Source organism: Erpetoichthys calabaricus, chromosome 9, assembly GCF_900747795.2.
Source record: "Erpetoichthys calabaricus chromosome 9, fErpCal1.3, whole genome shotgun sequence".
NCBI lineage: Eukaryota > Metazoa > Chordata > Cladistia > Polypteriformes > Polypteridae > Erpetoichthys > Erpetoichthys calabaricus.
In genome coordinates, this window is record NC_041402.2 from 174,585,426 (window position 1) to 174,599,841 (window position 14,416).

At 45.7% G+C, this 14,416-nt stretch overlaps 1 protein-coding gene across 7 annotated transcripts in view; it reads left to right on the forward strand.

Annotated features, from left to right (window-relative positions):
• The window catches only part of gramd1ba (GRAM domain containing 1Ba), a 369,918-nt gene that overhangs the window by 220,035 nt on the left and 135,467 nt on the right, over positions 1 to 14,416 (forward strand). For all 7 annotated transcript variants that reach the window (XM_051931902.1, XM_051931899.1, XM_028810431.2 and 4 more), the window contains one exon: positions 10,819 to 10,845. Coding sequence is in view for 1 of the 7 variants with exons in the window: in XM_051931904.1 (XP_051787864.1) it covers positions 10,819 to 10,845 (27 nt within the window). In the remaining 6 variants the exon portion in view is untranslated. The remainder of the gene's footprint in view (positions 1 to 10,818; positions 10,846 to 14,416) is intronic.

The following is a 14,416-nucleotide window of genomic DNA, read 5'->3' on the forward strand; positions in this document are numbered from 1 at the left end:
AAATGCCAACTCGGTACACTTCTTCGGTTCCAAAAAGCCATCAGAAGTTCACAAAAGAAGAGTCTTCAGATGCTCCTTAAACACATCGATGGGTTCGGCAGTTCAGATGGAGGAGGCCAGCTCGTTCCACCAGCTCCACATGAAAAGAGTCTGGATTGAGATTTGATGCCACTCAGCGGTAACATCACTAGACGCCTTTCATCATCTGAGCTGAGTGATCAAGAAGGAGTCCAGGACCTCCTAAGGGTCTCCATAGGTACAGTATACAGTAGGTGCTGACCTGTTGACTACTCTATAGGCAAGCATCAAGGATTTAAACTTAACATGTGCCTCTACAGGTTGCCAATGTGTTGATCTGAAAGAGGAGTGACATGTGCCCACCTCGACTGGTTGAATGCCAGATGTTCCTCTGCATTTTCAATCATTTGCATTGACTTGGTGACACCTGCTGGTACTCCTGCTGCTGTAGTCCGAGACCAAAGCCTGCACCTCTGCACAGACAGTATGGCCTCTTGTTATACACAGAGATTCTCTTAGACTGATAGATAGTTACAGTGTGGTCAGTGATGGACAGTTGATCGTCGATCACCACCACAAGGTTGCGTTCAGACTTGGCATATGTTGAGATGGCTTGCTGAATAGATGGACAAGAGGGAATAGCAGGAGGGGTCCAGCTTTGCCAGGCTGAGCTGGAGATGGTACTCCATTATGTCCTCTGGAGGGAACAACAGGTACAGCTGTGTATCATTGGCATAGCACTGGTATGACAAACCGTGGCACTGGATCATAAGGGATAGTGACCAAGTGAATGGAGAGAAGAGGAGAGGGCCTGGCATTGATCGTGGCAGCACCCTTGTTTTTGACACACAGTAGAGTCTGTCCAAGAGATAAGACTCAACCCACCTAAAGACCGTGCCAATGATGCCAAGTGATTTCCCAGCACTGGCTTGATTGTTCGATGGCTGGAGCAAACCCTTGGGGGGACACAGGCCCATCATACCCACATGCTGTCATAATAGGCCTCCTTTTGGATTGTCCTGCCATATTCCCTCATATTTTATTAAAGCAAGAGGAAAACGAATAGTCCTGTGGGGGGTCTGAGCAGGTGATGCATGCAGACTGGGGGACATGGCTGTGATTGCCGCCATACTAACCTACTGCTCAGTTGTTGGATATCCAGACACTGTGTCTGTACATGTAACGGTGTCCATGGTTATGCTTCCTGTTCTTTGGATGAGGGGGCATACCCGGGCATTAGCACATACACGAAAGAATTTCACTGCCCTCTGTACACGGGACAAGAGGGACCCGATATATCGGAATATTTTAGGATTTTGTTCTTTTATTTGGTCGCGTGCCGGCGAGTCGTCATTTGACTGTTTGCTTGCTGTGACAACGCATTCTGGTAAAGGGGCGTGTCCTACATGCTTGCGTGTGGCGTAATGTGGGCGTGGTCACGCGGCTCTTCGCGTTAATGCGGCGAACAGTTTTTAGTTTAAGAAAATCTCTTCTGTTCACAGGATTTTCACTTCTGATTTGGACCCTAATAAGAGCAGGTTACACGTGTTTAATTCCTTTATTAACACCAACAACCACAATGCTTCAGTTTCATTCCTATTAAAGGAATACTCCACCCAAAACTGTATAAAAAGATATGTTACTTACCGCAGAGAAACATTTTTAATCCTATGTGTTTGTGCAGAATGGAGACTAAATTGTTGATGATATAATACAAGCCAATAGTGAGGGGAGCAGTACAACGACAATCGAAGTGAGAAACATCCATGATAAAAAGAAATCTCACGTTACTCGTGTCACCTGATTCGCATGACAGTTATCCAGTCCTATATTCAAATCGTGCGAAACGCGTGCTGTTTTTCAAAGTATTGTATGCGTACTTCTGGAAAACTGGCACACATTATAAACAAGAGACTAAAGCCTGACGGGTGCAAACGACAGTTTAATTTTGAAGGTTTGCGTGTCGCGTGAGGTGCCACTGAAATAAAGTCCTGATTAAATAAGTACAAGCAACAAAAAACTTCTTCCTGACTAAATAAATTATTTAATCTCATGTATTGTCACATTGTCGATAATTTTATTTAATTTCGTATTACTTCATTTATTTAATTTTGTCCGAAATATAACTTTCCCACTGGATACCTCTCCCGGTGTCCTTTGTATAGCTGGCATTGATAACGAGGCTTTTCAGATATCTGGCTATGAAACGTATGTAAAAGAGGAAAGCGAAATAACCTCTCGCGAGGTAAATTTAAATGAGTAAACGAATTAGTAGCGGGCGTCACGTCGAATGTTTCTGTATTTTAAGAAAATTCGAAAATGCTGTATAAATGAAAACGTCGATACGTCCGTTGCGTTTGATGTGAGCGCACCTGAAAGAAGAGGCCAGTATCCCGCATGCTCTGCTGCCATCTAGTGGCTCCTTGAAGAAGTACATGTTTGAAAATTGGACTTAAGAGTTCTTCATTTTTCCAAATTGTTGTATTTGAGGCACCTCAACGATAACTGATATTTTCAGGGAAATTAATCGATTTTAGTTTGCTCATTCCCACTGTTGGATTGACACAAATTACATGCGATTTGCGTGGATTTCTTTAGATGCTTTATTTTCAGAGTAATGTCTACCATTATATTCAATTTAAACATGTTGCAGAACGACAGACACCGCTTAAAATAAAGGTGTTGCAGGGGTCTATGGAGAGAGAGAGAGAGAGAGAGAGAGATGTTTAGATATCTGAAAGATCTGTTGATGTTCTATAGGTCAAGGGACCCCCCCAATGAGCATTTCACGGTTGCAAAGCATGTGGCGAGCTGAATGGGGGTCCTGGCAAATGCGTATTGTGCTGCCAACTCAGTGCCAGGAATGTTAAGATCTTTAAATCAACTGAGTGGTCTACAGGGTCCAGTGTATGACAAATGGCAGAAACTGGGAACTACACAAAAGCGTCACAGCTGAATGGGCCAACAAAACTCAGTCAGCTGCAAAAGGATCAAAAACAGCCATTGCCTTCAAAGTTTTATTGCTAAAAGGAAGTCCCCCATTTATTGTAGAAACTAATTTGAGATGCTGCTCTTCCTTCAATAACATGGAGGCACACCGTTTGATGTGCAGGCTTGGAAATGATGTTGAGTCAAGCTGCAAATGGAGAAGGTCCACCAGATCCACTTTCATGGTAATGGAGTATCCCAACAGCATCAGCAGGGCCTGGAGCTTGTCCTGGCAGCATTAGGACTGGCACTGCGTTCAGAACCAGCTCTTTATGGAGTGCCAGTCCACCAAGCCAGAAGCAGCTCTCAATGGGGTGCCAGTCCACTAAGCCAGAACCAGCTCTCGATGGGGTGCCAGTCCACCAAGCCACAAACAGCTCTAAATGGGGTGCCAGTCCACTAAGCCAGAACCAGGTCTTGATGGGGTGCCAAACACCAAACCAGAAGCAGCTCACAATGTGGTGCTAGTTCACTAAGCCAGAACAAGCTCTTGATGGGGTGCCAGTTCACTAAGCCAGAAGCAGCTCTCAATGGGGTGCCAGTCCACTAAACAAGAACCAGCTGTCGAAGGGGTGCCAGTCCACCAAGTCAGAACCAGCTCTCAATGGGGTGCCAGTCCACCAAGCCACAAACAGCTCTAAATGGGGTGCGAGTCCACTAAGCCAGAACCAGCTCTCAATGGGGTGCCAGTCCACCAAGCCACAAACAGCTCTAAATGGGGTGCCAGTCCACTAAGCCAGAACCAGCTCTCGATGGGGTGCGAGTCCACTAAGCCAGAACCAGCTCTCGATGGGGTGCCAGTCCACCAAGCCACAAACAGCTCTAAATGGGGTGCCAGTTCACTAAGCCAAAAGCAGCTCTCAATGGGGTGCCAGTCCACTAAGCCAGAAGCAGCTCTCAATGGGGTGTCAGTCCACTAAGCCAGAACCAGCTCTCGATGGGGTGCCAGTCCACCAAGCCACAAACAGCTCTAAATGGGGTGCCAGTTCACTAAGCCAGAAGCAGCTCTCAATGGGATGCCAGTCCACTAAGCCAGAAGCAGCTCTCAATGGGGTGTCAGTCCACTAAGCCAGAACCAGCTGTCGAAGGGGTGCCAGTCCACCAAGTCAGAAGCAGCTCTCAATGGGGTGCCAGTTCACCAAGTCCACCAGTCTGCAGCCCCCTGAGGGTGTGGGAGTGTGCCTGGCAGGGAAGCACTTGAACTCCTCGGAAGGACCAGGATCAATAGTAGGAATCACCTGTGTAAGTTCATTTTGCTTACCACGTTAGCTCAAAAACACAATGGCGATAAAATGGGCAGCACCACAACAACAGTCCAAGCCAATCCTGGCATACATTATACTGCAGATTTATCCTACGCTTGTCTTAAAGGACTTTTTTCCCACCTTCAGACGTTGCCAGGAGAGCACCATTTAATTGATGGCACTGCTGCTAATCAGGATGCTTTCTCAGTTTCACTCCCCCTTAGAGCTGGATGACATGAATGGGCACCGTTTATGGTTAATTCAAGTGACACGTGTGCTCCCACAGTGTATGGCTTAGTGACGTCCGCATGTCCCCTCATGTGACCATTGACACTTCCTGCTCTGTGAACAGTGCTTAGGGTCCTGACATCTTTCTTTTCCTTCTATTTGATTTGTAATCATTTTGCCTTTTTTTTACCACATAGATGTTACACCCTGGTGCAGCATTACATGATGGAAGTCATACTTTGGCTTGCTGGTACCCCACGTGAAATCACCAGGCACGTCATCGTGGTCCGGTCATGTGATGTCATCTGTATCCGCTTCACTGTCCGTGTCAGTGTCTGGTGACCAATGCACCTCATCATCACTGTCACTTGATTCAACTAACGGTTCAGTTTATTCTAAAACATTCTGAGATGTGTTTCAGTGTCCCTAATATCCCACCTTGGGACAGCAATCAGCACCATGTCTGGACTGACATGTTACTATGAACTTTTAACTGTGCCCCCACATTTTGAAGGTTAGACTTTGGCTTGCTGGTACCGCACGTGAGGTCACCAGTCACGTCATCGTGGTCCGGTCATTTGATGCCATGAGCGTCAGCTTCATTATCCGTGTCAGTGGTGACCAATGCACGTTGTCATCGCTGTCACTTGATTCAACTAATGGTTCAGTTTATTCTAAAACTGGCTGTACAGCTTTTCATTCACACACTGTTGTGTTTTTGGTGGAAAGCTCCTCCCCACTCATGAATATTGATGAGCTACCATAGAGTGGCGAATGCATTAGAAAACTTCAAGATTATTTTTTTTTTTTTTTGTCCAGTGATGTTATTCTTATTTCATCCACAAGATGGCAGCAGAATACTGTCCTGGGTGTTATTAGGTCCTAAGGCTCCATATCTCATCAGCACAGCTTAATCCAGGAGAGACTCGGGGTTAACTGTTTTTACATAAAACTCTGAGCCTGAAAGACACTTGGCGTTAATGCTACAGAGGTTTTAAAATAAAATATTTCTCCGTCTTGTTCAAACTATATATAAATAAAGAATTGAATGTGTACTCAATTGTTAAGGTTCATTATTAATTGAAATTTTTTTTTTTTAAATTGTCATTTCACAGTATTAAAAAATACTATTACACATAAATGCTGCCCTGACCGAAGTGTCGCCAGTCACCTCACCCCAAGTGAGCTCGGGTGCTTTTATCGCACAGGATGTCATCTTGTGTGAGAGCGTTCAGGACAATGTGCAGGGCTAAAGTCTCAGGTGCTGATGGGGTCTGAGAAATACCAAGGTGGGCTAAAACTTGTTGGAATTTTAGGATAATATAAACTAATCTGTGCCAGACTAGGAGCGTCGCCTGTGCATTTCTAGAAAGTTCTGGAAAAGCGAGGACTCTTGTTTTAGACTTATTTTTTCTTTTTTCCTTTTCCTGGGAAAGCCCAAGAAATGTGTACTCACAGATGTGTAAGGAGGAAAGTCAAAAAAAAAGACCTAATAGTAAGCCGGGATAGCAAGCAAATACATAAATCAATAAGGAATATCATTTCATAGACAGATGGTATCATTACACACACACCATGGTGACACACTAAATGACTGCTGTCACCACACTGACCCAGGGAGAACATGACACGGTGCAGAATTTGAACCTGGGACACTCAATACATGAGCCAGCCATACTAACTACTGCACCACCATGCTCCCCTTAACAGTAATAATTAATAATAATAATAATAATAATAATAATAATAATTTATTTATATAGTGCCTTTCCCATGCTGAAGGCACTTACAGAATATAAGAAAGAACGGCAGGGTATACAGTATAAAGCATTGTACAATCCAGATAAATAAATAAAGAAGATTATGACAGTGAATTCTGGGAAAACAGACAACATAACTGATGGTCTCGCACACACATACAGGTTACATGAGCATCTTGACAGAGAAGTAAACTGAGAGAAGGGTAATAAAGTCAAGTAGAGCTAAAAGCCTTCCTGAACAGATGAGTTTTGAGTTGTAAAAGAATTCATGGAGTCAGCTGACCTGATTAATTTCGGTCGGTCATTCCAGAGTCTGGGCGCTACACAGCTGAAGGCCCTGCTGTCACCCATGGAGTGTAGATTAGTGGGGGGCACAACAAGATTGCCAGAATCAGAGGACCTTAGTGGGCGGGCAGGCACATAGTGATGGAGAAGGTCACTGATGTAGTTTGGCGCAAGGTTATTTAAGGATTTGTAAGTTATTAGTAGAATTTTATATTCAATTCTGTAAGACACAGGGAGCCAGTGAAGACGGAGCAGAATAGGTGTGATGTGCTCGCTGTTGCTGGTTCGAGTAAGGACTGTTGCGGCTGAGTTTTGAATAAACTTGAGCTGTGATATAAGATTGGAAGGGGCACTTGCCACTAGGGAATTACAATAATCGATACGGGATGTGATAAAAGCATGGACAAGTTTCTCAGCGTTAGAAAAGGAGAGGAAGGAGCGAACACGAGATATGTTACTGAGGTGAAAGTAAGAAAGTTTCTTAATGTGATTTATGCGGGCGGAATAAGAAAGGGAGGAATCAAAAATGACACCAAGATTCTTTACAGTAGAGGCAGGTCTGATGAGATCACCGCCAAGATGGACTGGGAAGGAGCTCATTTTTATTAAATTGCATTTTAGTCCCAATTTGCAGGAGTTCAGTTTTATTGCAATTTAATTTTAAAGAGTTCTGCTCCATCCAGGTTTTAATTTCACTAAGGCAGGTTGTGAGCTGAGAAAGCTCTGATGAAGTTCCACTTTTAATATTGAAGTAGAGTTGAGTATCATCTGCATAAAAATGATAACCAGTCCATAGTTACGGATAATATGGCCAAGGGGAAGCATGTAAATACAGAAAAGCCGAGGACCAAGGACAGAGCCCTGAGGGACTCCTTGTGTGACTGGTGCTCAGCTGGATCTGCTGTTGCTAAGACTAACAAACTCTTGCCTATCAGTCAGATAGGACTTGAACCACTGGAGGGCAGTGCCAGAGATACCCAGCATGTTCTCCATTTTGGACAGTAGGATGTCATGTCTGACAGTGTCAAATGCTGCACTGAAGTCTAACAGAATTAATATGCTGGTTTGTCCAGAGTCTGCTGCCATAAGCAAATCATTGGTTACCCGTAGCAGAGCAGTTTCACAGCTGGGCCGCGTCCTAAAACCAGACTGAAAGGGTTCCATCAAATTATTAGAGGTTAGGTAATTGGTGAGTTGGGAAGCTACAACACGCTCAAGAACTTTTGACAGGAAAGGTAAGTGGGAAATAGGCCAGAAATTGTTAAGATTGTCAGCATCAAGGCCAGACTTTTTTAACATTGGGGTTACAGAAGCGATTTTAAAAGTGAGTGGCACAGAGCCAGCGTCAAGGGATGAGTTTATTATTGTTGTAACAGTCGGGATTATGGCATGAAGGCAGGATTTAAGGAGTGTGCTGGGGATGGGGTCCAGTACACAAGTAGTCGGCCTCATCTTACAAAGCAGGTTATTAATAAACAAAATTATATAATTATATAATAGGTGTATAAAACAAGATGACAGACATTTGTAATTGTGTTCAGATCCTGCTGGTGATGGCGTATCCTGTTCAGGGCACTATATTCATTAAATTGTGACCGTTTTAGCCCCTCTTATATTGCCTATACACAGTCAGGCTGAGAGCGCTGCAAACGGGATCACCAGCTCTGCGCTGTTCCCCAAGTGAACTCCGAGTGCCCTTTTGGTTTTAGCACTTTGATGTGTAGAGGGGCTGAGCACAGGTCATGTCTGATGAGGGGCATCAGTGGGACCCGTTGGGTCAGGTGTAGCTGTCACCGTAAACATTTGCTCATCCCCTTCACTATTACTACAATGACAGTAACCCTCATCTGAGGTGTGTTTCAGTGTCCCTAATATCCCACCTCGGGACAGCAATCAGTGCCATGTCTGGACTGATGAGTTGCTGTGAACTTTTAACAGTGCCCCCACATTTTGAAGGTCATACTTTGGCTTGCCGGGACTCCCACATGAGGCAGTCTTGGTTACTTGCACCCGTGTAGTCCTTCTGTCCTCCCTGCTTGCACATCCTGTTTATTTTTGCAGCGTGCCATTTAGTTTTGAGTCCCCATGGGCGGACTCTGCCAACATAATATTCATTATGAACCCGGGGACGCTGTTGTCATCTGCCCTGCTCCCCGGGGACAGAGCGCTGAGAGCATCTTTGAGTTTTAATTAGCCAGCATCCACACAGGAGCCGGAGCAGCTGATTAGCCGGAAATTTGTTAGCTACTGGGAGGACCGGGACATCTTATTCCTGAGAGTTTAGTGGCAGTTTTAATGAATCATCAGATGTTGCGCTAGTCACCCACAGCGCCACCTGTGTTAAGAGCCCCTTTACAATAACAAGTGGGGTGCCTCACTGGTGGTGGGTATAGCTGGGGTCCTCTGGTTATTGCACCACATTAACTTCAGGTTACTCTGTGGAGACTTCCATATCCTTTCCCCCCAGTACTGGATGGACGATTACCACACCCTGTTGGTGGTCCCTTGTTTCGGTCTTATGGGCTGGTCCAGCAGTTCTTCCCTTACACTTTCTGTATGATGCCAGGTGCTTCATTTACACCACCGCCATTAGACTAGGGACTGCAATCATTTTTTTTTTTTGGAGCGCCCCCTCTCCATTCCTGGAGCCTGTCACCTCACAGATCATAGCAGGGGATGTGTGTGTGGCGTTGGCTTCCCCATCCTGGTCCTCTTCTGGTGCATCACTGTTTTCGAGTTGCCTTGTGCCATTCTTAGGACTGCTCTCAGGCTTCTTCCCTTCAGGTGTATTTGTGTGCTGTTGGTTTGTCATCCATACTGCCACTTGTGGGACAAGGAGATGACAGTTTTTCAGAATTGCCCTGCTGTCTGTCCGGTCTCTTACTGATCATGCGGTCCATCTGTTTGTCACACTGCTCTCTCTGTCTGTCCGTCTGTCTGTCTGTCACACTGCTCTCTCTGTCCGTCCATCTGTCTACTTGTCTGTCTGTCACATTGCTCTCTCTCCCTCTCTCTGTCTGTCTGTCTGTCTGTCACACTGCTATCTCTGTCTGTCTGTCACACTGCTATCTCTGTCTGTCTGTCACACTGCTCTGTCTGTCTACTTGTCTGTCTGTCACACTGCTCTCTCTCTCTCTCTCTCCCTCTCTCTGTCTGTCTGTCTGTCACACTGCTCTGTCTGTCCATTCATCTGTCTACTTGTCTGTCTGTCACACTGCTCTCTCTCTCTCTCTCCCTCTCTCTGTCTGTCCATCTGTCTGTCACACTGCTCTCTCTCTCTCTCCGTCTGTCTGTCTGTCTGTCTGTCACACTGCTCTGTCTGTCCATTCATCTGTCTACTTGTCTGTCTGTCACACTGCTCTCTCTCTCTCCCTCTCTCTGTCTGTCCGTCCATCTGTCTACTTGTCTGTCTGTCACACTGCTCTCTCTCTCTCCCTCTTTCTGTCCGTCTGTCTGTCACACTGCTGTCACTCTGTCTGTGTGTCTGTCAATCTGTCACACTGAGCTCTCTCTCTGTCTGTCCGTCCATCTGTCTGTCACACCTCTCTCTGTCTGCCTGTTTGTCTGTCTGTCACACTGCTATGTTCCCATCTGGTGGCACTGGCACACGATCTGAGCTGCTCGCTCCCCCTTCTCTCTTTTAGGCGGGTATCACAGTAGCGCCAGTGACTGGGCAGCATGGCTGCTTGTTGAACCTGGCTGAAGCCGCTCTAAAAACAGAATACCAGCCGGTCAGTGTGCTGGCCCAGCAGGTACATCTGATTCCGCCCCCCCCCCATTTTATTCCTAGTTGGGGTCCATTCAGAGTGGATTTCCTCGCCCAGTGTGGGTTGAAAAGTGACTCTAACTTGGCAGCGGACTTGTGGACCATTACCGCCTCCTGACCACATAAACTGAAGCCACCCCCATAAAATGTTCAAAGGTGGAATACCAATAATCTCCTTACATCTGTGGTGTTACACTTGAGTCAAGTTCAAGTTTATTGTCACAGGTCCTTCACTGAAGAGGCCCACCCAGCCTGCCCTCCTCCCAGTGACCACCCGGAGGCTTTGGCCTGACAAACAGTGTATGGAGTGCCGTGAAATTCTCCCTTGCATTTTGTGATATAGCGCCTTGCTTGGGTTAGACCGTACAAGTCTCAGCACTTAAACCCCCCAAGCAGACCCCTTTGCTATGAGAGAGTTCATATGAACATGAGATGCTGCTGCCACCACATCTGGACACTCAGCCCAGTTCTCCCAGTTCTGAGAGTCACTGGTTTTCACTCTGATGGGTCTTTTATTTTTGTTTTTCAGGTCAGACAGTGGTGCGGAGAAGTTTAGGTGAGTACACTTGTCTTCCTCCTGCTGTGGACGGGTGGGTCACGTCACTCTATTGTCACGTGTTTTATTACTGTTTGGTGTAGATGTCACCGACCCAAGGTCAAGGGGGGGTCACGTCACTCTATTGTCACATGTGCTGTACATCTTTTTGGTGTGGATGTCCCCAACCCGAGGTCTGAGTGGGTCACGTCACTCTATTGTCAAATGTGATTTAATTCTGCTGGTGTGAATGTCACTGACCTGAGGCCCGGGTGGGTCACGTCACTCTATTGTCACATGTGATTTACTTCTATTTAGTGTGAATGTCCCCAACCTGAGGCCCGGGTGGGTAACGTCACTCTCTTGTCACATGGGCTTTACTTCTGTTTGGTGTGAATGTCCCCAACCTGAGGCCCGGGTGGGTAACGTCACTCTCTTGTCACATGGGCTTTACTTCTGTTTGGTGTGGATGTCACTGACTGAAGGGTCTCTGGCTGCTTCTGACTTTGCTTTGGTTGTGAAGTCTCTGATTTTCCTTCCATAAGTCAGGACTTCAGTTCTGCTACATGTTGGTGTTGGGGTGAGTGCGAGACGGGCACTGCCAAGTATCACTAGCAGTCTTGTGCCTCCGGGTACCCTTATGCCCACAATCTTTTTTTTTTTGGAGTCCTTAGCATTATTAAGGTCAGTCCATTTTATTGATTGAGTGAATCATGGGTAAGATAAACGTGGCGCCTCGTGCTGGACTGAAGGCAAGCATGTGTGCCAACTGTGTGACTGCCATAAAGAAAATGGAGTCATCGTGACCCTTTGCGTCCTTTGATGTTCGATTTTCTGTCATGTTAATTGGTGTGAATTGTGCCAGTGATTCATTCAGTTTGCACAGAGCTCTGCCATGGTGGCTGCTGGTTCTGTTCTACTGTTAGAACCATGCCCTGCATAATGACCCTGGGTGGCTTTTGCATGTTCTACCCTTCTCCATGTTGGATCTTCAAATTTTAAACCCGCATGCCACAGGTGGGGGTCTGAGGGCAGAGGGTGCCTGTGAACTGACCTTGGCATGAGGTGCCCGGTGGTAGACTGGCACCTTTCTATTTTAAGTGTGTTTGAAAACGACGTTATTGTAATTTTGATTATATGAATGTGTTTAATATGCAGGGCGCCGTCATTCACTTGATTTAGCTGTAGGCAGCGTTAATGGAGTTTGTGAAGCACTTTGTCACAATCCTTAATGGGAAAGTGTCAGTCATTAATGGTGTAAAGGAAGAACTTGGTCATAATTATTAACCTGAAGGGCACCTTTGACAGACCCACTATTCAAAAATGGGTCGTAATTTAACAATAAAATGACGTTCAATCATTTAACCCTCAAAAAAGTGTCAGGAACCGAGAAATCTATGAGGCAAGCAGTAATAAAGTTAGGGTTAGGAGGGCTTGTGCTTGTTAAGGAAATGTGAGGAAATAAAGTAAATAAAGCCGGTCTGAAACTTGAGAGAAAACACCGGAACTGCAGCATCTCAATATTAATATATGCAGCACTGTGAGTCTGTGGCAGGGGTCTTGCACTCTGGTCCTGGTGGGCTGCACACTTTCATTTTCTTACTTAGCGGCCACTTTAAGCTGCTGATTTACTTCTTTTCTCTTCACATCAACTGACTTGTCCTTTGAAGATTCCGTCCTCTTCATTTTTTTCCCCTAAATGGCACCAAAACCAGAGGTAAGTGAGCCCACTGATGGCCAGCTAAGGGGGTCTTCAAGCTCCAACCTGTTTGTTCATTACAAGACAACTCTTGTTGTTAATTAAATCTGTTCTTTACCTCCATGGCTTGCTGGTGCTCACATTCTGCTAAGGAATTAACTTCGAAGACCACCGTTGAAATGTTTGGTGGGCCGCAGCAGATGAGCATTACTGAGACCTTCACCTCTCTTTATTTTCAGGTATTGTATGATGGATGCTGGTTGCTGCTCATGTGATTCCTCGTTTTGCACCTCATTATTGTTTGTCTGTTAATTAAGAATAAAAAATAGAAATATTAGAGGGGTCTGAGTCTTAAGTAGCGAGGCAATTCAAGTGAAGGCAAGTGAATTTATTAGCAGCAAAAACTGCTCACAAGTTAAGAAGAATGAGAATCTGCACCCACAGTAACCCTCCAAGACCAGAGCTGGAGACCCCCGCTCAATGGCAACACCACATCAAATATTCTGGCACAGTAATAACTGCTCTTACATTTATCCATCCATCCATCCATCCATCCATCCATCCATCCATCCATCCATCCATTTTCCAACCTGCTGAATCCAAACACAGGGTCATGGGGGTCTGCTGGAGCCAATCCCAGCCAACATAGGGCACAAGGCAGGAACCAATCCCGGGCAGGGTGCCAACTCACCACAGGACACACACCCACACACACTAGGGCCAATTTAGAATTGCCGGTCCACCTAACCTGCATGTCTTTGGACTGTGGGAGGAAACCAGAGTGCTCGGAGGAAACCCACGCAGACACGGGGAGAACATGCAAACTCCACACAGGGAGGACCTGGGAAGTGAAACCGGGTCCCCAGGTCTCCCAACTGCGAGGCAGCAGCGCTATCCACTGCACCACCGTGCTGCCCCTCTTACATTTATCTGTTTGAAATTTTTTAATAATGAATGACATTACAATTTTGACTGTTTGAATACTTGGCTATTTAAGGTGTTTTATCAGACCTTTGTACAGTGAGAGGCTGACTTACCATGCGGCATGTGAAAGGCGCCATTGACTGACTGAGCGGATATTAAGAAGAGCATCTAACACTGTGAGAGGCATCTTGGGGGGGGGGGGGGGGGGGGTTATAACGCCATTTGGTTACCATATCACACATGAAGGCGCTAGTGACTTGTGTTTGACTTTCACCCGACTCCGATATGGGCATCTCTGGGTTTGGTGGGCTGGGAGTAAATTAATCAAACATTGTGAGTATCTGACAGTCCCTGTCCTGATAGTGCTCTATCATTATATAGTGCCTTTCACATCTATCTATCTATCTATCTATCTATCTATCTATCTATCTATCTATCTATCTATCTATCTATCTATCTATCTATCATGGTATCCATACCTGGTAACAGTAATGGATTCAGTGGCTGTGTGACACTCAAGGGGGTCTGCCCATCGGGTGGTGAGGCATTACTAGCTAGATTACTATGCCTAATTGTGTAGCGGGACGTTTACAAAAAAAAAAAAAAAATTTAAAACCTGGCGGTTGAAATGAAGTGTTCCCGTAGACCAGGGGCAGGCAACGTCAGTCCTGGAGAGCCGCAGTGGTTGCAGGTTTTTGTTCCAACCCAGTTTCTTAATGAGCAATCAATTATTGCTGATGAAACACTTATTGCTTAAGTGATAGTTTGGTGTTTCATTTTAGTGGTCTCGCTTGTTAAGTCTCCCCGCCCTTAATTGCTTATTTCAATCTTAAACAGCTGCATTCAGTGTGTTAATGGCTCCTTATTTAGTAATAAGATGTAAAAGACAAAGCAGCCAGAAGTTCTCCATCTAGCGCAGGGGTGGGCAGTGTCGGTCCTGGAGAGCCGCAGTATGTGCAGGTTTTTGTT